Source organism: Gopherus flavomarginatus, chromosome 5 (assembly GCF_025201925.1).
Source record: "Gopherus flavomarginatus isolate rGopFla2 chromosome 5, rGopFla2.mat.asm, whole genome shotgun sequence".
NCBI classification, from domain to species: Eukaryota; Metazoa; Chordata; order Testudines; family Testudinidae; genus Gopherus; species Gopherus flavomarginatus.
In genome coordinates this window covers 23,272,171-23,296,033 of record NC_066621.1, presented here as the reverse complement: position 1 = coordinate 23,296,033, position 23,863 = coordinate 23,272,171, and the positions used below count along the sequence as shown (strand labels likewise).

Genomic DNA, 23,863 nt, shown 5'->3' with positions numbered 1-23,863 from the left:
TGGGATGTCATGGGGCAGCAGCCCAGATTGTCCCAGAATGCACTGGATGCAAACACAATTGGGCAGCGTGGCCGGCACAGATACAGGAGAGGAAATAATGGAAAAGAGGCTGCGTGGCCACAACTTTGTCCTATGGGGTCAGATGAGAGAGAGAGTCTTAACCTGAGCAGAGGGAGCTGCTAGCAGGAGATGTGAAGCCTAAAGCAGATTTGCTAAAGGAGCCAACCAGAGATACCTGGCATGGGGCAGGCCCTCACCCATCATGCAGCTGGTTCCTTAGAAGGGAGCTGAAGCAGTTTGGGGGGCAGGGCCTGAGAGCTGCAGAGGAAGCAGGTAGGGTGGGGCAGATAAGAGAGGCTCTGTGAGGTAAGCTTTGTGTGCTCCCTTGGCTGTGAGGTAAGAGCCGTGCTCTAGGACAGCTTGGGGACTCTGTGAGTGACTGGGAGAAGTTCCCTTTTCTGCTTGTGTTTGAGGAACTTTGTGAATACAGAAACCAGCCCCCAAGCAGCGCTGTGAGTGAAGGAGAAAGACTGCATGGGGCTGAAGGAGCCCTGCCCCCGAAGATGGGGAAATGGGGTAGGCACTGTAGAGGTACCCCTGGCCATAAGGTGGGGTTTGAGTGGTGGCCATGCTGTCACACCGGGTTACAAAGCAGCACTGATAGGACCAGATCCTCTGCTGGTGTAAATGAGTATTGCTTCATTAAAGGGAATGCAGCTGCCTGTATTTACACCAGGTGAAGATCGGGCCAAGAGCATGGACTGGCCCTTAGATTCCCTTAGAGCAGGGGGCTCAAATGGGAAGATGATGTGTGTGAGTTGTGTGGCTAATCTACCCAGGGAAATTGACTGTGTGGACAGGCTTATTCTGGAGTAAGCATGTTCACACTAGATGTTATACTGATCAGTTTCCACAAGCCGTCATGGGGTCTGGTTGGTTTAACATACACACAGACAGGGGCTGAGGAAAGTGATGCTTCCCTACGCTAATTTCCTGGAGTCCAAGGCCGCTGGGATGGTCTGGTCTGACCTCCTGCATAGCACAGGCCACCGAAGCCTCCTGTGATCTCTGGTACAAAGGGCGTTGTAGAGCCAAATCAGCCTTTGGACTGCACCTGGCACAGTGCCTAGATACGTTGGTGACTGGCCCCCTAGAAATGCCTACAGCAGATGGCTGGAGGGTGGTGCTGTGGGTCACTGGTGAAATAGACCATATGAGACAGGTTTTCCAATGAGCTTGGCATGTTGGGGTCTGAGCTCTTCTGCAAACCTGCTTCTACGTGTGCCAGGCCCCCAAGTAAGCAGGTAGCTGTTCCCATGTCTGACAGAACTTGGGGATAGCAGGGATATAGGTTAATCTGTTTGCAATAAATCAGATCTTGCTTTGCTTAATTCTCCACCCAGCTTGGTGTTCAGCGCACAACGCATTCAGCTCCTCTTCAGGGCAGCACATAAGGACTCCAGGGGCTAAACAGCAATGGAGTTTAGGGCCAGCGGTGCTCTTTTTAGGTGGATTACGGCACAGAGTGGTTGATAGCTGTCTTGCAAACCTGTCTGAGTCAAGGAAACCAGGAGGAGCGATCTGTTCCCTGACCTGGGCTTGATGGAGGCTGCCTGCTCTGGGATCATGGCCCCAAGGGCAAACCAGAATTCAGATCACTAGGAGTTTTATTGGATCCCTGAAGCAGAGCAGGTGCTGGGAGTCAGAAAGGCTATCCTCTCTTTCTGTTCTGCGTCTGTTCCCCTAGCCTGGCTAAGACCAAGTTTCCTATTTGTGCTCGTCTTGTTAGATCCCTGATTTCTGTCTATGTAAATATTTGGTCTGTCGTTGTAGGATCGAGCAGCTCACCATCAATGGCTTAACCCTCGCATGTGCCAGGAGGTAGGGGAGTTATGCTCTAGGGATTATTGTGGGGCAGGTTTCTGGCCTGCACTATACAGGGGTCAGACTAGATGATCACACTGGTCCCTTCGGGCTTTGGAATCTATGAAGCTGGTTTCACAGCTATGGAACTGCTGCACAGGGTAGGTGAAGTGATTTGCTTCGATTGGAACCCAGGTCTCTGGGGGCCCTTCAGGCCTGTGTCAGAGCTGAGCTGTGCTACACCCAACCTCTGCTGGACCTTGTGCCAGGTACAGCAGGAATCTCCTGCTGCAGGGGCCAGGTGGCCCTGAATCTGAGATCACAGTCAGCCTTGGGCAGCTGCCTCTCTCTGCTACATCTGAGCTTGGGGGGAATCAGAGGCCAGTGTGCTGCTGCTGGAGTTGCATCCACCTGCACCGTTCGGTATGTGCCGGCAACTTGGGACATGCAGCACACAAGATCCCCAGAACGGTTGCAAGTCCTGTCTCCCGGCAGCCCTTGCAGGGTGATACCAGCTCTCTCTTTGTTCTGATAGGCCCGGTTGAGCGGTTCTCTGTTGCCTGCAGGCAGGAGCGACGCCAGGGTTTTTGGTGCCCTAGGCGCAGGGCCGGCTCACCGGTCCCGCAGCTCCATGGACCTGGCGCAGGCATGCCTGCGAATGCTCCACCGGAACCGCAGGACCAGCAGACCCTCTGCAGGCACGCCTGCGGAAGGTCCACCGGAGCAGTCTGCCGCCCTTCTAAATCCTGGCGCCCTAGGCAACCGCCTAGGTTGCCTACATGGAAGCGCCGGCCCTGCCTGCAGGTACCCAGCTGGCAGTGCCCACCCAGGTGTGCTTGAATACAATATTTTCTGCTGGGTAGAGTTTGTTACACAGCCTGTGTCCTGAGACACTTCCGTAGAGTTCAGTGATAAATACAGGAAAGAGGAGAGACCCTTGGGGCAGAGATAAGGGAGAAGAGCTGTGTGTTCAGATGAGATTTAGACAGAGATAGCCAGTGCAGGAACTCTGGGGGAGTGCAATGCTGCAGTGGAGAATGCTCTTGCACCCCATCAAAAGGGGACAGGGAGGAGGCCAGCACTAGCTGATCTGAGAGAGCGTGGGTCCTGGCAGGAGACGCAGGGAGCTTGGAAGCTTAGCAGAGCACTAGACCCTGCTCGTGTTCACCTGTCCTGGCTGACTGCAGCTGATTTCACAGAGAGCGAGAGAGTACTTTGCACTTAGCCCTCTTCAGATCCATTGTTGCTTTGAACCCCAAACCGGGTCGTGACCTCAATTTCCTGTAATCTGACTAAAGTGCTGGGGGTGAGCGATATGGACTCAGGGCGGCTTCTTAATGGAAATTGAATTCTTGCAATCGTTTCATCTGCCCGTTTTTCTCTGACATATGAAAGGAATTCCTCTCGGCCGCTCGAGAGCTCAGACGGTGACATGTTCTGTGTGGCTGGGCGTCATCCTCTGCTTTCAGCTGCAAAGGACCATGGGGGACAGGTGAGAATCCCCCTGAAACGTGGCTCGAGTGAGAGGATGGAGAGGAATCGTGTAGAAATGGATAATCAGGGAAATGGCCATTGTGTTCTGGCCACTGTACTGGGGTCCTTGGGTGCCCCCCTCGCCCCCGCCGGCATTGTGAAAAGGGGAACCTCAAAAACAGCAGCGGGACCCCGCTCAGGCAACAGACCCAGATCCCAACTTGCCCATAGGTCTGTGGGGTGTGGATCACAAAGGGAGCTTTGTTCAGATCCATCCTCAAGACGGGGGCCAGTTGCAAGTTGTGAATCTGGAGTTGGATGTCGCCAAAGTTTTAGGTGGGTTTGGATCTAGGAGAGGGTTGGTGCATGTGATGCCATGTTTGCTTGCAATATATTACCCAACCTCTAGGTGTCTCTGTGCTATGTAGTGTCCAGAGAGGGTATGGTCCATGGTGAATGAGCACAACAAAGCTGGAGCTCAAGCTGTGTGGAAGATTGTTTGTGTCTGTAGTTGTAACTAGGACACCAGTTTACGAAAGACTGTGATGCCATAGCATAGATCATGTCTCTGGCGTATTCCTGCTCCAAACATTTTTTGGGAAGCACCTAGAAGAATGGATCTTGAATGTTTCTGAATGAAGTAACCCTCTTTTTTAGTGCTTCCTGCTGATTTTTCCTGCTTCTGTCTAAGCCAGAAGCATCCCAGGTGAAGCCCCTCTTGCCATTGATTGAGATGAGCTTTTAGACCAGGTCCAATGGTCTATCCTTGTGGGGAAGGGGTAGGCAGGGCTGATGAGAGATGCTGTTACTGCCATGAGATCAGATCCAGAGGGCAGCACTGGGGCTCCTGGTGAGTTGGCTGCAGGGTCTTGGGTGTCGGAGGACACCCCTGTGCTAATGAGAGAAGCAGGGCCAGCTCAGGGTGCCAAAGGAGTGGTGTCCTTTCTGTGATCATGCTCTCTCCGGGCTGTAGCCGGCAGACACCACAGCCTCTCCATTGCCTGGATTCTGCAGTCAGTTCCCCGAGGTCCAAGCAGAGCTCCAAAATATAGTCCTGGGGTAAAGGATACAGGGTAAATGGCTGGGTGTGAAAGGGACCCCTTCCCCTCCAGCAGAGTGGGCTGAAGAGGGGTAGCCTATTACATAGATCTTTAAGGGATCCTGAGGCCAAGGAAAGGATCCTGTTGCCAAAGGGCAGGCTCACGGGCCTCCTCATTAGTCCAAACCCCAGCAGTTCCTCTGCTCCCCCTAGTCTGAACACCACACTGCCAGAGGGGCCCCTCCAGCACCCCGTCTAGGAGCATCCCCAGGGCACCTCTAACCCCTGTTCGCCCCCAAACCCAGCCTTAATTTGCTCTGCCTTTCTCTTCCCTCCCCAGCCCACGGACCCTCTGACGATGAATGGGATGGCCAATGTGAACGTGACCGGCCGGAGCCATTATGCGTCTGCTATCCCAGTGCCACGTGCTGTGTCCCAGAGCAAGCTTCCCCCGAGGCAGAGCAGCCTGGGGGCCCCCCCTTCCCAGCGGGCAGCGTCACCACGGCTGGGGAAAGCGCCAGGCTGCATTAGTGGCCCAGCAGCCAAAGGCTCCAAGCCGAAGAGCCTTTCCAGAGCCCCCGTGGAGGCCGGGCCTGGGCCAGAGACAGCAGAGCCATCGGAGTGCAAAAGGGCCGATGGGGTGGAGTCTGGCCTCAGCCAGAGCACTAGGACTCCAGGCAGCAGCCCCCGGGGGGGCCCGAAGGCGACGCCTCGAGCGACGGGGGCTCCTAAGAAGGCTCTGGTTCAAGGGACAGAGAGAGAAAAGGAGAGTCTGAAGCCCGGAGAGGCCTATAGCAGCCACGGCGCCAAGAAGGGATTGGGGAAGCCGAGTGGCACTGCTGAGCTGGCCAAGACCCCTCAGCTGCAGGGGAAGAGCCCATCCCGCTTCAGCCTGTGCAGTGAGTCTGGGCTGCCCAGCACCCCTGAAGGATCCAGTGCCAAGAGACCCCAGAGCTGCCCAGTGAAAGGCCAGTGGGTGTCGGAAGCCCTCTGCAAAGGCAGTGGGGTGCCCAAGGCAGCCAGGGGCGAGGACAAGTCCCCAGGGATCTCGCTGGGCACCAGCAGCCCCATGCAGAATAAGGAGCCGGCCATCAGCTTCTCCTCAGTCCCACAGCAAAGTCATCCAGTCACTGCCACCGTGGCACCCTTTCACTACCGGTGAGTTCCCTGCCCGGCAGCGTGCAGGGCACGGGGCTCCTCTGCAGGGAGGAGCATCTCATCTTCCCCTCCCCTGACTCTTCCCACCCCACACAAACCACAGGACCATCTGCCCATGCCCCTTGTTAGCACTGGAAGCATTTGCAGGGGTGGGGTGGGCTCACAGCATGGGGCTTGGGCGGTGGCTTTCAGAGATCTCACTAACTCTGGTGTAAGTCAGGAGTAACCCCCTGTGGAGCCAGTGGCAGTGGCACTGGTCTCAGTAAGAGAAGCACCAGACCCAAGCCCTGATCTCATTAGACCCATAAGCATCACATCACTGACCTCTTGGAAGGAACAAGGATCCGACACCTGTTTAAACACCCTCAGTCCATAGTGAGTCCCATGCCCATTTCCAAATCCAAAGGCCACAAGGGGGGCCAGATGGGCTCCCTGCTGGAATCAGATGCTGGGCCCTACCTCCCAGCCAGGAGAGGCAGCCTGGCCACCAGCTGTGCTCTCCATTGGCTCCTGGCCCTCACCCTTTCTGTCATGGTCCCCTCCAGCTGTGGGGCCCAGATCTTCTGGCTTCCCCTGTCGCTGCTACTGGCGTGGGGCCAGTTGAGTCTGCTGCCTGGCAGCCCAATTTGCTTTCAGTCCCCAAATAGCTGGGGAATGAACCCCTACCCCAGGGGACTACCCTGCATCTCCAGAGGGTGCTTTTCATGCATGCATGACAGTAGCCCTCTTGGCCAACACCTGACATGGCGGATTGAACCAGGGATCTCCAGAGCTCAAAGCAGCAACTGCTACAGCTTGAGCTAAACAGCCCAGTCGTCCAGCTTGAGGGCTGTAACAGACTCACATCCCCTGTGGAGCGGCACAGAGGGGGACCCATAACACATTCACCGCGGGTCACACATGCACTGACCCTAACTCCTCTCTCTGTCTCCAGGCAGCAGGGAGACACGGAGAAAAGTGAATTCTCCCAGGAGGAGCGCACGTGTGAGGAACCGACCAGCCCTGCAGACGTGCCTGGACTGGGCTTCCCAGGCTTGGGTGAGTCAAACTAGGATTCACTCCTCTAGGGATTGGGGTGGGGGGGCAGCATGTGGGACCTGAGCAAACAGCTCTGTCATCGGGTGAGGGTGCTGGGAAGGAAGGAGCCAGCGGCCGTATTTTAGGGTAACTGACTGACTAACTCAGCCAAATCTGGCCCTTGGCAAGGCCTGGTGGAACACTGAGGTTGCTGCATTCGATGGCCGGGGGCAGTGGGTTGCAGCTGGTTGGCTTTTGCAGCATAATGAGAGAGAAAAATCGCGACACCAGGTAATTAGCTCGAAATGAGGCCTCTGTCAGTGCATCATTACCTGCTAAACCCTGCGGCTATGTGCTGGGCCTGTTGGGGTGTTTAATGAGTGCTGGCAGCAGGCCGTGCTGGATAGCACTCGTCGTTGGCTGGGGGTGCTATGACAGAGTGGATGTGCTCACACCAGTTGTGCTGAGTGTTTTTTCTGAACCGGGTCCAGATGTCAGTGGTTTTTACAGGTGCCTGGGTTCTAGGTCTGCCATGGGGGGAGAGGGTGCAGGGAGCCCAGGTGGGCCTTTGTGACCTGGATGGGTTGCAGCCAGGCTCCAGGGCCTGGTCCTCCACCAGTGCTGAATGGATGTAAAACGCTGCCATGCCGGCAGGGTAGTTGCTATGAACAATGCCCAAGGTGCTGGGGAAGGGAAAGTCAGGCCCTGAATGCAAGGGGCAGGGAGCATTAGCACCAGTAGGCACTCTACAGGGGCATCTCCATGTCCCTTGCCTCTTCAGCACCTACTAGTGACTGGGGGAAGACATGCAAGCTAGGTCTGACCCTGCTGCCATAGCTGTCAGTGACAAAACTTGTGCTGGACTCAATGGGAGTTGGACTGTCACCTAGGAGCCATGCTGCCTGCTTCTAATACTGGGGAAAGGCTCCTGCTGCCTGCTTCTAATACCGGGGAGATGCTCCTGTGATTGCTGCTGGTTCTGTGGCCCTCTGCACTTCCCAAAGCGGCGCTGGGGCTCTGGAAGGCACCCAATGACAAGATGTTTGTATTTCTCTTGCCTGTCAGTTTGACATAGTTTTGGCACGTAGATGGGTCTTGTGGAGGGAGAAGGAGCAGACGCTGCTCTCACGTACACCAGAGGACTCTTTTGTTATTTTAACAGAGTGACGCTGGATTTACTGTGGTGTAAAGCAGGACAGGAATCTGGCCCTGCAATTCCAGTGAGTCACATCAGTTCCACTCGTGGTCAGGGAACTGATCAGCCCCTCCGGAGCTATCTACCGCCTCTGCCTTTTGCTCACGTCCACTTCACTCCTGCTCTGAGTTATCACCACACGGCCTGAGGTGGCTGCCAGACCGTCTGTGGGGAGAAGGTCTTTCCAGCCACCCCATCCATGTGGTGTATTTACCATGCCCTTTGATCGGGGGTGGGAGGTGCACGGGAAAGCTGTTTTGCACTGATTGAAATCTGCCCCAGACTCGGACCCAACTCAGCCTGAACAGGAGAGTTTGGTTCATTTTTTCAGTAATGGTGCGGGGCTCTAGCCTTCTGGGTTTCAGCCAGTGACAGCCATGGAACGACCGCTCGCTTGCCAGCCCGTTTGAGCCAGCAGTGCTGGATTTCTCATGGGTAAACCTGAACTCATAGATTCATAGATTCTAGGACTGGAAGGGACCTCGGGAGGTCATCAAGTCCAGTCCCCTGCCCTCATGGATGTGTGGCCCGATCTCAAGACCCAAGGGGTTCGGGCACGTTCAGAAAAGAATCAGAAACATGGGGTGCTACTCTGACCTGAACCATTTGGGGCAGAAAGCCCAAATCCTGCTGGCGTGGAGTGTTTGAACATTGGGCTGGAGCGGCCTTATCTCCCAGATGGAGAGAATAGGAATTGAGGAGATGCTGCCCCTGGCACAGGTTTGGGCCTTGCATATAAGCACACTTTTATCTCTGGGTGCCCATCTCTTGGGAGAATCTAATCAGAAATCAGAGCCATGCTTCTGAGTTGGGCTTCCCCACTGGTTTGATCTAAGAAGCCGTGTGATGTAGGGGACTGAACTCAGGGCTGGAAATCCCAGCTCTGTCACTGACGGTTGTGTGACCTTGGACAAGTCACGGCTCCTCTCTGTGCCTCTGTTTACCCTTTTGCAGAATATGGGGCTATGGCAGGCATTAGCAGGTGGCGCTATTACACATAACCTCCAAGTATTTTTTCTTAATGTGCAAGTAAGTTTTTCGTGTTGGAAGAAATACTAGTGTTATTACTTTCAGGTTGGTCAAGGTTCTGCGTACAGAGAGCTATGTGAGTGGTAGGAAACTTTGCTCTCTGTCATAGGCTCTGATTGGAGTCAATTCATGAGGCTCTTTGGGAACTGGTCATTAATGTTGGGCTGAGATTCCTGGAAGAAGGGATTGCTCTCCATGCTATTTGACCCCCTCTGTTCCAGGACTGGTGTTTGTGTGAATAAAGCAAGTCACACTTTGGAGACACTCAGACTTTGCATCACTGATCTTTCCTCCTCTGGGAAACTGACCTGTGGGGCCCCAGCACACTGCCATTGCTCAGCTGAGGAGTGACACTGGGGTGAGAATGGGATAGTGATTTCAGAAAGAGGCCTCACTATTATTTTTTATTTCTAATCTATTATTTCTAATAATTTCTATTATTTATTATTTCTGAGGACCCCAATTGAGGCACCATGGGCTGAGCACTGTACAGATAAATAGTACACAGGCAACTGCTGCCCCAGGGAGCTCACAATCCAGGATTTAGTCAGTACCAAGAGAAGGAACAAACAAAACCACCCTTGCAGGGGTATATGAAGGGTAATGTGAAGCCTGCAGTGATCTGAGATCCTGTCTCCTCCCAGCACTGCAGCTGCAGTGCAAGCAGAAGAGGCCCTCAAACTAGAATCCTTCTTGATTTAAACAGAAAGGTGAAGTTGGCAGGCTGTTTGTGAGAGCCCCTTAACGCTGCCCCTCGTGTCCTCTCTTGACAGACATGCTGAAAGGTGCTTCATTTTCCTGAGGCATGTGGGGAAGTGGTGGCTAGGCATGGAGCTTTGGAGGAGTGCATTGGTGGGCAGCCATAAGCAGCCAGTGCAGGGAAAGGCAGGTTATTATGGTGCAGATATTCAATAGACTCTACTCCCAGTCGGGCACTGAAAGAAGTGGCCAGATTTTCAGAGGGGCTGCGAGTCCTGGGTGCCAAGCTCTGGTGTCAGGTGTAAATCAGGAGTAACTCCACAGGGTTTGAGTCTGGCCTTTAGGTAGGTGCTTAAACGGGTGCTGAGGGAGTCTAAAAATCAGGGCCCAGTTGTAGGAGGTGAGCTCTTTGCACTCTGACCCTGCACGCACAATGGACAAGGATGCTGACATTTATAATGTCTGTTTGAATCTTGTAAATGTGCCCAGAGCTGTAGCACTAGAAAATAAACCTTAACCAATCCATCCAGCAATGTGAGGTGTTATATACCTATCATGTTAAATAGTCGTGATATTTCTACCAAAGGTCCGCTGGGAATAGCCAGCCAGCCCTCAGCATACTTTGTCTATCCTCCTCTGTGGTTTGCAGTGGTGCTGTAGCTATGTTGGGCCCAGGATATTAGAGAGATGAGGTGGGTGAGGTCAGATGTTTTACGGAACTAACTTCTGTCGGTGGAAGAGACACTTTCGAGTTACACCGAGCTCTGTGGAAACTTGAAAGCTCGTCTCCTTCACCAAGGGAAGTTGGTCCAGTAAAACGTATTACCTCACTCCCTTAGCTCTCTATTTTCTGAGCTCCTAGTCTACACATCTGTCGGTCTGCCCTGCTACCTGTTAGTATCTTCTCCGCCTGGCTATCCTCCTAGATCTTAGTATACTGGTCTGCCTGGCTCTCTGGCAGGGTTACCTAACTGACGTGGCCTCTGCATAGAAATGTTCAGGGTGGAGGCATCGATCTGTGACCTTGTCTGCATTCATGGTAGGAACCAGGCTCCATTACACTGTCTGTTCTGGGAAACTCCTTGTATCTCTCTAGGAGCCTGGTAAGGAGAATGGCTCTTTGGTTAAAGGGACTGTGACTGAGGCCTTCGGACAGAATCTGCCTATTCTGGGTTTGTGCCCAAACTCACCCTGGCTCTGTTAAAAAGGTACCCCCCACTACCCTGGCTCCAGCCTTTCTCCCCAGGTGTGGCTGATTTCCTAGCGATGCTGCCTGGGGATGTCCCAGCCCCAGAAATGCATGGGAGCCGGGGGTTAACGTGTCAGCAGCCCTGGCTGTGCTTGGTTCCAAGAGGCTCCTGCAAGGTGCTGAATGGCCTCCACACCCACAGAAGCCAATGGAGAGGAGGGTGCTGTGCAGCTGCCAGGATCAGGCCCTTATGCGGAGTTGGGCCACTGGTTACCAGCTGGACAGTGTCCAGTCAGTCTCATAACCCTGCTTCAAGCGCCAGTGCAACGAGGGACAGTGGGATTGGCTGAACCTTACCCCTCTTGGAAAGACTGTCTGGGGTGTTTCAGAGGAGAACTCTGCAGCTCCACACAAAGCCAGGACGGGGCTTCTCCTTGGCAGGCAGAGAGCAGGGCTCTGTTCCTGACTCCCCAGCTGATTCAACGTGTGCCCTTGAGCAAACCACTTCCCCTCTTCCTGCCTCAGTTTCCTCAGCTGTCACATGGGAGCCTGTGATACTGGTTCCTCTGTAAATCTCTGTTAGGTTCTCGGGCTCAGCATGTGCTGGAAGCAGGGAGAAGAGTGGGCGAGGGACAGGCTTGACCATTTCAGTTCTGGAAACCCAAAAGGGAGAATTTGGAGAGGAGCCGAGTCAGAGATAGCACTAGGCAGTGGGAGGTTCTGTCAAGTGGGCTGCAGCATTGCACTGATCTGCATCAATAGCCCAGAGTTCTGAGTGTTTAATACCAGGAGGAAAAGCTGCTGTAGGGTGTGTCGGGCCTGCTCAAGCTAGCTGTGTTGGTCTGGGCATCTCATTCATATGGACGACTGGAGAATACGCAAGGCCATATTTTATGGCCAGCTAAAGCAAGGCAACCATTCTCATGGTGGGCCGCATATACAATATAAAGACACGCTGAAGTCAAACTTGAAAGCCTCTCAGGTTCACCCAAGCAGCAGCCCATCACAGAGCAAGGTGGCAGCAGAGTTGTCATGTGGCCGTTGCCCGCTTTGAAGCAAGGCGCCTTAACGCTTTGTGTGAAGAACGTGAATTGTGCAAAGCAAGGAAAGCACAGCCTGCGCTGGTGGTGGATGAACAGGCCTGGCCCACATGTAACCGCAGTGGTGGTTCTCGCATTGGTCTGATGTGTAAGAGACGTGAGACTTCATCATCATCATCATCATCACCACCACCACCACTCGGGCAACTAGCCTGTGCCACCTCCCGCACTGCAACGTCTACACAGCTATTTTGAGTGTGCTCGCTGGAGTGGAGCCTGCACATCTGCCTACCTGCGCTGGAACCAGCTGTACTGTAGACATCCCCTTGGTAGTCAGAGGACAGTTTCTGCTCTTCCCTATTGCAGTGGATGGCCATTGCTATACCCTGCCATGAGTGTGTCAAGATTCAGGCTAAGGCCTCGCAACATTTCTTCAGTCCCTGGCTAACAGGGCCCAGCCAGGTCATTGCGGGCATGTGCATTCCCCCGCCGTAGTACACTGCACCTGCCCAGTAGCTGGTCACTCAGAAACAGGTTTCTTCCATCCCTGGACACTGACGGCTGGATTCTCAGCTGAGGAGAGTGATGTGGGGGAAAGTAGCTCTAAGCTGGCCAGCTGCCAGAACAACCCCTGGTATTAACTAGAACAACCTCAGGGCTGCTCTAAATTCTGCTTGCTGCCCCAGAGAGCACTGGGCTGACTCAGAGCAGCAGAGTGCTGTGTGCCCTGTCCCGCCCCACCCCACCATGCACATACACTAGCCTAGAGCCAAGCCAGCATGAGTGGGGAGAATGGCCAGGCTGGTGGGGTTAAGGAATGTCCAGTTCCGCCAGCATGCAGAATGGGCCGAGGAGCAGCAGTGAGGGGAACTCTTGGAAAGCAGGTGCCATTCAGTGCCGGAATTAGCCATGGCTGGGCCCAGTGTGCAAATCGACACAGAGAAAGAGGGGTTGGCTCACACAGTGTAAGGGGATTACAGCCCCATTAGGGGATTCTGCCCTAATTTGCCTGCATGGCCATGAAGCGAACAAGGGGCTAGTGATCAGCCCAGTGGGTGCAGCCCAGACACCACTGCAATGGAGATTAAATATGGAGAATTACTCCTGTTTACATACAGGTACCTTTCCCCTAAGCTGGCCCTAAGAAGCTCATGCCCAGTGTCTGGCTCTAGGGGAAATCCTGAGGTTGTCATCCAGGTCAAACTCTCACTGACTTCCATGGGGCTTAGCCCAGTAAGGCCTGGGAGGGAATGCAAGAATCAGAGGGTGTGGGGGTGTGAGAGAGAATGAGAAGGCAGCGGATTGCCGTGGATTTGTGGGATCTTATTACTCACCAATAGAACTGGTCAAATCCTGTAAAGCCCGTGTGCACAACTGCATTCAAGTTGTAAGCCACTGTTCAGTGCAGCTGTGACCAAGTGGGGGGTTTTCTTGGTTTTTCTGTGTTTTCCAGTGGGTTGCATGCAGAGGGAGTGGGACTCAACGTCCCCAGGTGTTACTGGTTTAACGGGGTGAGGGGAGAGGCAGTTTGTTGGTACAGAGGACCGGAGAGGGAACTTGGGACCCCAGCCGATGGCCTGGAGGATGGAAACCCCAGCAACTGGTGACCCAGAGACTCAGCTCGGGAGTCACAACCGGTTCTGGCCAGTGGGAGGACAATGGGCAGCGAAGAGAGGACCCTGGTGATCTGACCAGCCGCCGGTTCCAGCCAGAGGGGCCAGAGGAGGGCTGAGAGGAGAGAAGACCCAGGCCATCATGTTTACGACCCTGTTTACCTGGAGAGAAGACAATGGACAGAGGCAGGGCTTGGGGCCAGGGATATCTAGGCCCAGCAGGGAAGCAGGGGTGGCTCTGGGCTGGAGAGGGGGAGCAGGCAGAGCCCCCCGGCTGCAGGGAGACTGGAATGTGCTGGGCTGAGGGAGGCCAGGCCCAAGGCCCTGAGAGTTTCCTGCACTGTGTTCAACTCTCAATAAACCCTCCTGTTTTATGCTAGCTCAGAGTCACTCCGGTCTAGAGAACAGGGTTGCATCAACCTATTCGGGGGTGAGGAGGCCCAGGGGGTCCAGAGCGTGTGGACTCCCTGAGGGGGCCCACGGCGAGAAACAGGTGTGCTAAGGCTCAGAGAGGTGTGGTTCCAGGAGGTGGAAGGGCTTGACCCCAAGAGAGAGTGGACCTCCGAGAAGGTCTGTCTCACTAGAAGGGGCATTGCCCACGGACCACACGGGGCCGAGAGTGGGCACGATCTGTGAGTCCGTGACAGCAGCCACGGCCATGCCTCTTCCCTGTTTGCTGTCCACAAACAGCTGTGCAAGGTGGGTTTTGTCAAAGCTATGACTGCTGTTTGGGTGCCTCTCTCCGTGGCCCCAGGGGCCCTCACTCTATGCTGGTCAGCATTTATTATTCTCCTCTTTTAAAAAGTGTTGCTCAGCCAATCAGGGAGCAGAAGCTGTAACCTTGTGACTTAAATGACCAAGCATCTTGGGCATGGTGGTGGGCAGCAGGGGTTGCACTTTAAGGAAAACCCCAGTACTACTAGAGTTGCAGCTCCCTCATCAAGGAGCAGCTGGGCTGTTTGTGACTCTGGTTTCCCCCCGGGTTCTGTGGCTTCTCTCTGCTGTATCTGCCATCGCCAAGCTGCGGGAAGCTTGTTCCACGTGAAGCACCCGGCCCACCCCATCCCTGCCTCGCTCCTTACTGTTGCTGGGTCACCGACCAGCTGTGAGCTCAGCTCCATCACTTCCCAAGGTTGGAGTGCCTTGAATACGTGTGACAGCCACCACCCCAGGGACTGAACCAGAGACCCCTAGAGCTCAAGTCTTGAGCAGCTCTGCTCTGTAACAATTCATATCCACTGCAGCTCAGTCACGGGGGCACCCAGAATGCACACCCCCATGGGTGCCTTTGAGGTGCCTGGCATGCCGTTCTGCCTCTTGGAAACCCACATCTACCTGGCCATTCACTTCTGGTGCATTATGTGCCACTTTCCTGCCCTCGCCCTCTGACCCTTTGTTTCGGAAATGGCTGTTCGGCTTGGGATCCTCCCCTGCCCACAATGATTAGGTCACCAACATCCAGCTGATGAGGCAACGGGGCTAAAGTAACTAAGGGAGTAGTGTGGTGAGGCATAAACTTCTAACAGGTCATCAGCTTAGCCTGTGTCCCCAGCCGGATTTTCCCAAGGACTGGGAGTGCCCTGAGTTCTGATCATGTCTCTGCCACTGACTGGCTCTGTGACCTTGAGCAAGTTGAGTTCCCTCTGTGTGCCTCAGTTTTCTCATTTGTAATATGACTCCCCACTTTGTGATCTACAGCTGGGAAGCCCTATGTAAGAGTTAAGGATTGGTCCCCATTACCCTCCAGCCTCCAATTCTGTAGCTCCTGCAGCAGAATCCCAGATACTTCCTCTCAGTCAAAGTGCTTTGCAGTCTGGGCACCTGCTCCTGCCCCACTGACATCGCTGAGATGTCTGCCATTGGCGGCAGGACCACAGCTGACTCACCACTGTACTTGTGGGGAGGTGAGAAGCCACCACTCTTCTGGAAAGGGACATGGAGCCTTTAAGGGCCGTGCCTGACTAAATCATGGCTTTTAAGGCCAGAAGGGACCATTCTGATCATCTGGTCTGACCTTCTGCATAGCACGGGCCAGAGAATTTCATCCAGTTACACCTGCACAGAGTGTGGGTTTTTAAGGCATTGGCTTAAAGAGCCTCTCAGTGCCTCAGTTTCCCCTTCCCTTCACCTCCCTTGCCCATTTAGACTGTAAGCTCTTTGGGGCAGGTGGGCTCTGGTCCTGTCCCTCCCTTCCCACTGTCTCTCTGTCCTTATGGCCACATGAGGCTGGGAGCCCATTGTGGGCAAATCCCGGTGCCAGCAGGGCCCAGCTGTTCCCAGCCCTCAGCCTGCCTGGGAAAATAGAAACCCCTCTCTTCCAGCTGCAGCCCATCTCCAGGTGCTAGGGAGAGTGTTTAATTCACCAAATCCGTGTGAAAATGACAACCTCTTTCTGGAAACGGTTCCTCCTGGCCCCTCAGCCTCATGGGTGTAACACTATCCGGCTTGGCGGAGCTCTGAGTCTGGGCTGAGAGCGCAGATTAGTCACGGGGCCTGCTCAGGAGGCAGCAGCGGCATGGGAACCGAACGAAGGGACTCAGGCTCGCACGCCTGGAGCAGCTCCGGCATTGACAGCGGTGCTCTCAGCCACCAGTGGGTCAGCAGACCCATGGCTCGCCACAGTTGTCACTCCAGTCCCATCCTCAAGCACCTAACACCCCTAGATCTCTGCATGCGGAATGGCTTCGTTGGCAGCCCTTCTGAGCTGGGATTTGGAAACGTACATTAGAACTGCACTCAGCTGTGGTGCTTGGAGTGAAAAATAGACCCTCAGATCCTGGAGCTCCTGCCAGCGAATGGCGGGGGATTCATCTTGCTGGGGTGATGTGGGGCCATTTCTTTCCCATCACAAGCTCTCCCCACATGTGAACTTCTCCTTGCTCTGATTTAGCACAGCTGCTGGGCTGTTGCGCATGGGAAACTGGCCTGACCCCGGGATGGAGTTGGGGAGGAGGTTACAGACCCATTCCAGCATAGCCAAGTGGTTAGGCTACTCAACTGGGGTATGGGAGACCTAGGGTCAACCCCTGCTTTGCCTGACTCAGAGTAGGGGCTTGCACTTGGGTCAGCCAGGTGCCGTTGCCATGGAGCTATAGAGTCAACCTCTCCTTTTGAAGCTGTTCCACTTGAGATAAAGAATTAAATCTATTCAGTGGCTCACAGAGACACTGATGCTCTAGCCTAGGGGTTAGGCGGGATTTGAACCTGGGTGAGGGCCCTCACCGCTAGGCTTTTGGCTATACTGGGGTGGGTCAGTCTGTCTCTGGCTTTGACCAGAAATTCCATCCTGGATCTGAGGAAACTTTCACTGAAGCGGAGACATTTCTGCGAAAAGGTTCAGTTTGGACAACTTAGCTCCCTCACCCCGAGCGGCTCCATTTAACAACCTCCAAAAGGCAGTCAGCGCAGACGAGGCCAGTGCTGATGTCCTGAAGGCCACCCCTACCGTCCCCATGCCCCATCAGCCTCTCCACCTCACACCCGCCACCTCCTGCACTCTGACCCTCCACAAAACAAGGAGATTTAGGATCAAATTTTCAGAAGTGCCTAAATGACTCATTTCCAAAGGGATCCAGGTGCCTGGAGAGGCAAAGATTTTCAAAAGCCCCTAAGCAGGTTCAGTGCCTAAATCCCATTGGCTACGCTGATCCCAGTGCTTTGCTGGGAGATGGTAAAGCCCTTTAGCAGGTCACATCCTGCTACAGCCAAGATTAAACTTCCCTTGCCAGCCCCTTCTTTGCTGTTAAATGGAAAGATGAATACAGCAACATTGTCTCTTTCCTCCTCTAATGACTTGATTGGATTCCAACAATCTATTATACATGCTCAAGCACTGGCCATTGCTCGCTCTCTCCTCTGTCTTCCCCCCACCCACCCTTTCAGTTTTCCTTTGCGCTCCAGGAATGACCCATTGCTCGGAGGATGCAGAGAGAGAGAGAGAGCAGAGAATTCAGTGTTGCAAGCAAGACACAGCCAATGGGCTCCCCGTACAGATGCCCTCTGCATAGAGGAATGTTATATCTGGGTTGAGAGTCACGAGGAGAAAATCACTGGCGAATTAATCTCCTCCATGCAGAAGCCACTATGTGCCTGGCATCTTCACCCCCTTCCAATCTGATGGTTGATTCCACGTTTACAAAGTCATTCTTCAATGAACCATTCACAGACATTTATTCCAGCTCATTGTATTTTGCAGGCTTCTGTGCTGCCAGTGATACAGTGAGAGGTTTGAGGGGGGAGAGGGAGGGAAATCTAGTTACCTCATTTCTTAGAGGAATAATCAGACCCCCTCCCCAAAAAAATCCCTTTGCAAATTGGTCTTACAAATGCTCCAGACCTCTCTGGGTTGTTATTTTATTGACCGATACTGGGATGGCTGTTGCCACGGCAGCCAGGAGCTGGCTCTGCAGTGGAGGATGGTGGGATACTCCAGGGATGTGCAGAGAATATAAAAAGAAAGGGAGAGAAGAGAAAAGGGAGAGGTTGGTTTAGGGAGCGTCTGAAACTTCTCTAGCTGAAATGATTCTTTAAAGGGACAGAACTCAGTCCAAGTCCCAGTGAGAGTCCTATTACAGACCTCTCATTTTTGCAGCGCGATAGGTCCCTTCAGCGAGTTGGTCTTGACAGTTTTCATAGTATGGTTCGTCAGAGGGCACAAAGGGCAAAACAAGTGCCTGTCTGACATGGACTCAGCCCACACAGCCACATTTTCAAAGAGGGCCTCTGATTTTTCGGAGCCTCCATTTTGGGAGGCATCCGGTTGGGCACCTGAAAAAGGGAGATGTCCAAAATCAGCTAAAGTGAGGATGGCCCATTTGCAAATGATTGACTGGAGACCTCTTGGTAGCAAATTAGCAGGTGAGCATGCACACATGGTGAAAGGAAGGAGCCGGCCTCACGCACTGACCTGGGGTTGTTTGCCTTAGCCTGGTGTGAGTTCCTGATGCCTCTCTTGGATGCAGTAATTATGCTGCAGTATGGTTTCCAGCTAAGGAGACCACCCTACTGGATCGTCACTTCTGTTAAACCCTGTGCTGAGCAATGAGGAGGGGCCGCTGGGTTTGGGGGGGTGTGAGTTACAGGGTGAGTGAACTAGCGAGGTGCAAATTAGCCTGCTAGACCCTGCTTTGGGGTTCAAGTCTGCACAGCTGGATTTAGGGCTGTCAGCTGAGGACTAGAAAGCTTAGGTGCTGGATTTCTGGCATCAACTTTTCGCTTTCTATTATGATTCCTTGACAATTATGGCTGCATAGGACAGGCTCGGCTCGGGGGCAAAAGGTCCATAGAGTTTAAATAGTTTCCCCACAAGCGTCTTGGGCAGGAGGTCCCTAAAACAGTCTCAGCAAGCCCCTCAGCTGCTACCTTTTGGCCTAAATGCTGTGACTCTGGGAATCACAAGCAGCCCAGCCTGGGTCAAGCATCCTTTCACATGCATCTGATGAAGTGGGTATTCACCCATGAAAGCTCATGCTCCAATACGTCTGTTAGTCTATAAGGTGCCACAGAACTCTTTGTTGCTTTTTACAGATCCAGACTAACACGGCTACCCCTCTGATACTTGATGTCCTTTTATAGTTATCCAAAGAAAAAATTGTCCCAAAACAAATGCAGTAGTCCTGGGCTAGGCATACCTCCCCCAGCAGGGCTCTGACAGTCTGCAGAAGTCCTGGGCCATCCCTATTCAGGGAGCAAAGAATAAGAGGTCTGTTCTCCTCGGGGTCAGCTAACAACTGAGCTGTCCCTTCATTACCTGACAGAGCATGCAGGTGTATCGGGGAGGGGCTGAGTCAGCCACAGCAGCTTGTTAACCCTCGCTGGCTTGGTGCAGGGCTGGTTACCCCATCCTAACAATTGATTATTAGTTTATTTGTGTCTAGCCCATTTATACGGCAGCTGCCACAGACAATCAATACAGATAAAGTCCCTGGGCTGTGTGAAGCTGCTGATTAAGAGATATGGGTGCTCCAAATTAATGGGAATTGGGCATCCAAATCTCCTAGGCATCTGACAATCTCATCCTAAAGAATCAACCAGAAAGTGTAGCTCACATGGGGAAATTCTATATTAGACCTTGTCCTGACACATAAAGAGGGACTGATCACAGAACTAAAAGTTAATGGTAGCTTAGGTACAAGTGATCATGACTTGATCACATTTATCATGTGCAAGCAGAATAAAGTCCAGACCAATAATCTTATCTATCTATCTATCTATCTACACACCCGGTGCTTTAATAGGGACAATTTCACAGAGCTGAAAACAATTATGAGTCAAATCAGCTAGAAGGAAGAATATAACCAGAAGAATGTAAATAATCATTGGGAATAATTTCAGAACTAGATGCCCAAAAAGGCCCACAATTATGCACACAGGATCAGTTCCATAATTTAGGAAGTAGGCTGTGCTAATAAAAAAAAACAACTACTACTTGGTTGGTTTAGAGGGGAATTGAAGGCAGCTGCAAAAAATTATATAATAAATGGAAGAAGAGTGAAGTTGACAGTAATTAATATAAATCAGAAGTCAGGAATTGTAGAAAATTGATAAGGGAAGCCAAGGGGCACAAGGCAAAATCTATGGACAACAGTGTTAAGGACAGTAAGGCGTTTTTAAAATATACTGAGAACAAAAAGAATCCTGACAATGTTATTGGTCCATTACTAGATGGAAATGGTAGAATGATCAATAATAGTGCAGAAAAGGTGTTCAATAACTATTTTTGTTCTGTTTGGGGGAAAACAGGTAATGTGATCTCATCATGTGATGATAACACTCTTTCCATTCCACTAGTATCTCTGGAAGATGTTAAACAGAAGCTACTGAATACAGACATTTTAAAATTAGCAGGTCCAGATAATTTGCATCCAAGAGTTTTATAAGAGTTGGCTGAGGAACTCACTGGACAGTTAATGTTGATTTTCAGTAAGTCTTGCAGCACTGGAGAAGTTCCAGAGAATTGAAAGGAAGTTAATATTGTGCTAGTTTTAAAAAGGGTAGATGGGATGACCCGGGTAATAGTAGTCCTGTCAGCCTGATATTGATCCAGGGCAGGATAATGGAGTGGTTGATATGGGACTCAATTAATAATGAACTAGAGGAGGATAATATAATGAATGTAAATCAACATGGGTTTATGAAAAACAGATCCTGTCAAACTAACTTGGTATCTTTTTTGAGATTACAAGTTTGGTTGATAAAGGTAATAGAGTTGATGTTATACGCTTAGCTTTCTGTAAGGTATTTGACTTGGTAGTGCACAACATTTCGATTAAAAAGGTAGAACAATATAACATTAAATGGATTAAAAACTGGGTAACTGGTAGGTTTCAACTTGTAACTGGAAATGGGAATCATCATCAAGCAGATGTGTTTCCATTGGGTTCCTGTAAGTGTCAGTTCTTGGCCCTTCGCTATTTAATATCTTTATCAATGACCTGGAAGAAAACATAAAATCATTATTTATAAAGTTTGCAGATGACACAAAAATTGAGAGTGGTAAATAATGAAGAGGACAGCTCACTGGTTCAGAGTGATCTGGATCACTTGGTAAATTGGGTGCAAGCAAACAATTTATGTTTTATTATGGCCAAATGTCAATATATACCTCTAGGAACAAAGAATGCAGGCTATACTTGCAGGATGGGGGACTCTGTCCTGGGAAATAGTGACTCTGAAACAGATTTGGGAGTGATGGTGGCTAATCAGATAAACAGGAGCTCCCAGTGTGATGCTCTGATCAAAAGAGCTAATGCAACCCTGGGATGCACAGGAATCTCATGTAGGAGCAGAGAAATTATTTTACCTATTGGCACTGGTGTGACCACTGCTGGAATGCTGGGTCCATTTCTGGTGGCCACAATTCAAGGAGGAGGTTGATAAAGTGGAGAAGGTTCACATAAGAGCCACGAGAATGATTAAAGGATTAGAAAACCTGCCTTCTAGTGATAGACTCCAGGAGCTTAATCTATTTAGCATAACTAAGAGAATGCGAAGGGGTGATTTGATCACAGTCTGTAAGTATCTAGATGGGGAACAAATATTTAATAATGGGCCCTTCAGTCTAACAGAGGAAGGTCTAACATGATCCAATGGCTGGAAGTTGAAGCCAGACAAATTCAGACTGGAAATAAGGTGTAAATTGTTAACAGGGAAGGTAATTAACCATTGGCCATGGGGGATTCTCCATCTCTGACAATTTTAAAATCAAAATAGGGTGTGTTTTCTAAAAGCTCTGCTCTAGGAATGATTCTGGGGCAGTTCTCTGACCTGTGGCATACAGGAGGTCAGACTGGATGATCACAGTGGTCCCTTCTGCCCTTAGAATCTATGAGCCAGACCAGATGCCTGGGACAGAGTCAATCCAGAACCTAGCAATAAGGCAGAAGCATGCCCAGATCCTCTTGGCCTTACTCATGCAAGTAGCTTCCTTGAATCCTTGGATGGGCGGCTAAGGGAGATGGAAGAGACTTGCCCAAGGCGAGCCAGTGCCAGGATGAGAATTAATGTCCTGACTCCCAGGCTTGTGCTCGAATCCCTAGGAGACATTGCTTCCCCAAGGAGATCTGCTCCCCAGCTTATCTCAGTCCCTGTTTCCTGTGATTCTCAGTGGCTAAGGGCCCCATCTTCCCGTCACAGGGAGTTTTGCTTAAGAAAGGACTGCAGAATTGGATCCCAAGGAGCTCTGGTCTGTCTGTACGAGTTTTCTCTGCTTTTCCAAGTCTCCTCCCTCCCTCTTATCTCTATAGCATAGTAATGTGCCCTAATGCAATATATTTTGTCGGTTGCCATGGAATCCTGCGTGAGGTCACCAGATAGAATTAATTCCCCCCTCCTAAGGGAAGAGTAATTAACAAAAAATGATGATAACCAGAACCCACTCCCGGCTTTGCCCTTAATTCCCTTGGAATATTAGAGATGGGCAGACAGATTCACGCAGACTTGCCTTCCACAGGGGGGTCAGAGGCTGCTGGAGTCCTGTGAGTCTGGCTCCTTGTTTGGGCCTGCCTGCCGCCACGATTTTGCCTTCTCTCCCAGAGGGGCCACAGCTGCACCCACCACTCTCAGGGCCCAGCGTGTCAATGCAGTGATAGGGATCTGATCCAGCTGGAGTCTTTCCATTGACTTCAATGCGCTTTGGCTGAGATTGGAGGTGCCCATCTTCAGATGGCTGATTGCTTTCACGTCCTCTGAGCAGGTGCCCCCAGGTAGCCAGGTGGGGGGGGGGGAAGTTGGACGTGCTGTCTGGAGCATTGAGGCAGCTGAGTCACTCTAAAACGTGGTATTGCAGCTAGCGCAGGAGACTGGGCAGGCAGGACTCCTGGGTTCTATTTCTGCCTCTTCCACCTACTCTAACTGTATAAGCTGGAGCAAGTTATGCCACAAAATGGGTTTAACAATCCCCACCCTCCGGACAGTGGGTCAGGACTATGAGACCTGGAGAGAGCTGCCGGGGGACTCCTGAGGACAGGGCAGCAGGTAGGACTGCAGAGTACAGTGCAGAGATGGTCACAGGCAGGCACTAAACCCGGCGCCTGGGGAGATGAGCCGGCCCCTCATGGGGCACACCTACAGGGTCAGGCAGGTTGGGCAGCACTGTGGCTGAAGAGCCGTGGTGATAAAGTGGAGCAGATACCACAGGGACAGGTGGTGTATAAAAACAGATGGAAATCATGAGCACACTGCACCAACCCGGGCCTGTCTCCTGAGCTCCATCCTGCAGTGCGGTGCTTGGCATGTAGAAACTGCCCCAGAGTCCCTGCTCCCCGCATTATGGGGGGAGACAGACTGTGCTGGCAGGACAGCTGTAAGGTGTGCTGTGGGTTCAGTTCAATCCGGTGCTGAGGGCTGTGGCCGGGGTCGGTGCAACCATTTAGGTGACCTAGGCGGTCGCCTAGGGCACTAGGATTTGGGAGGCGGCATTTTCTGGGGCAGGGGAGCATGGGGAGGGCCACCTGCAGCAAGTAAGGGGGGGCAGCATGCAGAGGAGCTCCCCGCCCCAGCTCACCCCTGCCCCGCCTCCTCCCCGAGCACACCGTGGCCACTTCACTTCTCCCGTCTCCCAGACTTGCGGCACCTAAGCTGATTGAGAAGTGAAGCAGCGACAGCGTGCTCAGGGAGGAGGCGGAGCAAGGGTGAGCTGGGGGGGTGCCTCAGGGTGGAGGATGGGGGGTGGGGAGCTGCCACCGGTGGGGCACCTCAGGGTGGAGGGGGGGAGCTGCCATGGGAGGGTGCCTCAGGGCAGGGGCTTGGGGACGGGGGAGGGCGCAAAGTGGAAGTTTCACCTAGGGCGCAAAACATCCTTGCACCAGCCCTGGCTGGGGCCCCCTCCTTCCTTCCCACTGACCCCTGGGGAACAGAGGATGATTAGCTCCTTTCACCATCCAGCTCTGCACATGTGGACATGCCAGAGCAGCCTTGCTCTCTGGACATCCTAGACGGCTGCAAAGACAAACTGCTCCATGATCCTGCAGCAACCGGACCTGGGCATAGGGAAGGTCTATGGGCCCCTCAGGCTTGTGGTTGGACATTCCCTCCAAACTTTCCCAAACT

At 52.5% G+C, this 23,863-nt stretch overlaps 2 protein-coding genes across 11 annotated transcripts in view; one reads left to right on the top strand and one right to left on the bottom strand.

Moving 5' to 3' along the window:
* Window positions 1-23,863, top strand: part of NAV1 (neuron navigator 1) — a 285,045-nt gene that overhangs the window by 77,780 nt on the left and 183,402 nt on the right. For all 8 annotated transcript variants that reach the window (XM_050956066.1, XM_050956060.1, XM_050956065.1 and 5 more), the window contains exons 2-3: window positions 4,716-5,533; window positions 6,468-6,571. In XM_050956066.1, coding sequence (XP_050812023.1) covers window positions 4,716-5,533; window positions 6,468-6,571 — 922 coding nt within the window. The remainder of the gene's footprint in view (window positions 1-4,715; window positions 5,534-6,467; window positions 6,572-23,863) is intronic.
* Window positions 17,098-23,863, bottom strand: part of PPP1R12B (protein phosphatase 1 regulatory subunit 12B) — a 602,395-nt gene continuing 595,629 nt past the window's right edge. For all 3 annotated transcript variants that reach the window (XR_007774748.1, XR_007774749.1, XR_007774751.1), the window contains one exon: window positions 17,098-17,107. The gene's annotated coding sequence lies outside the window, so the exon portion shown is untranslated. The remainder of the gene's footprint in view (window positions 17,108-23,863) is intronic.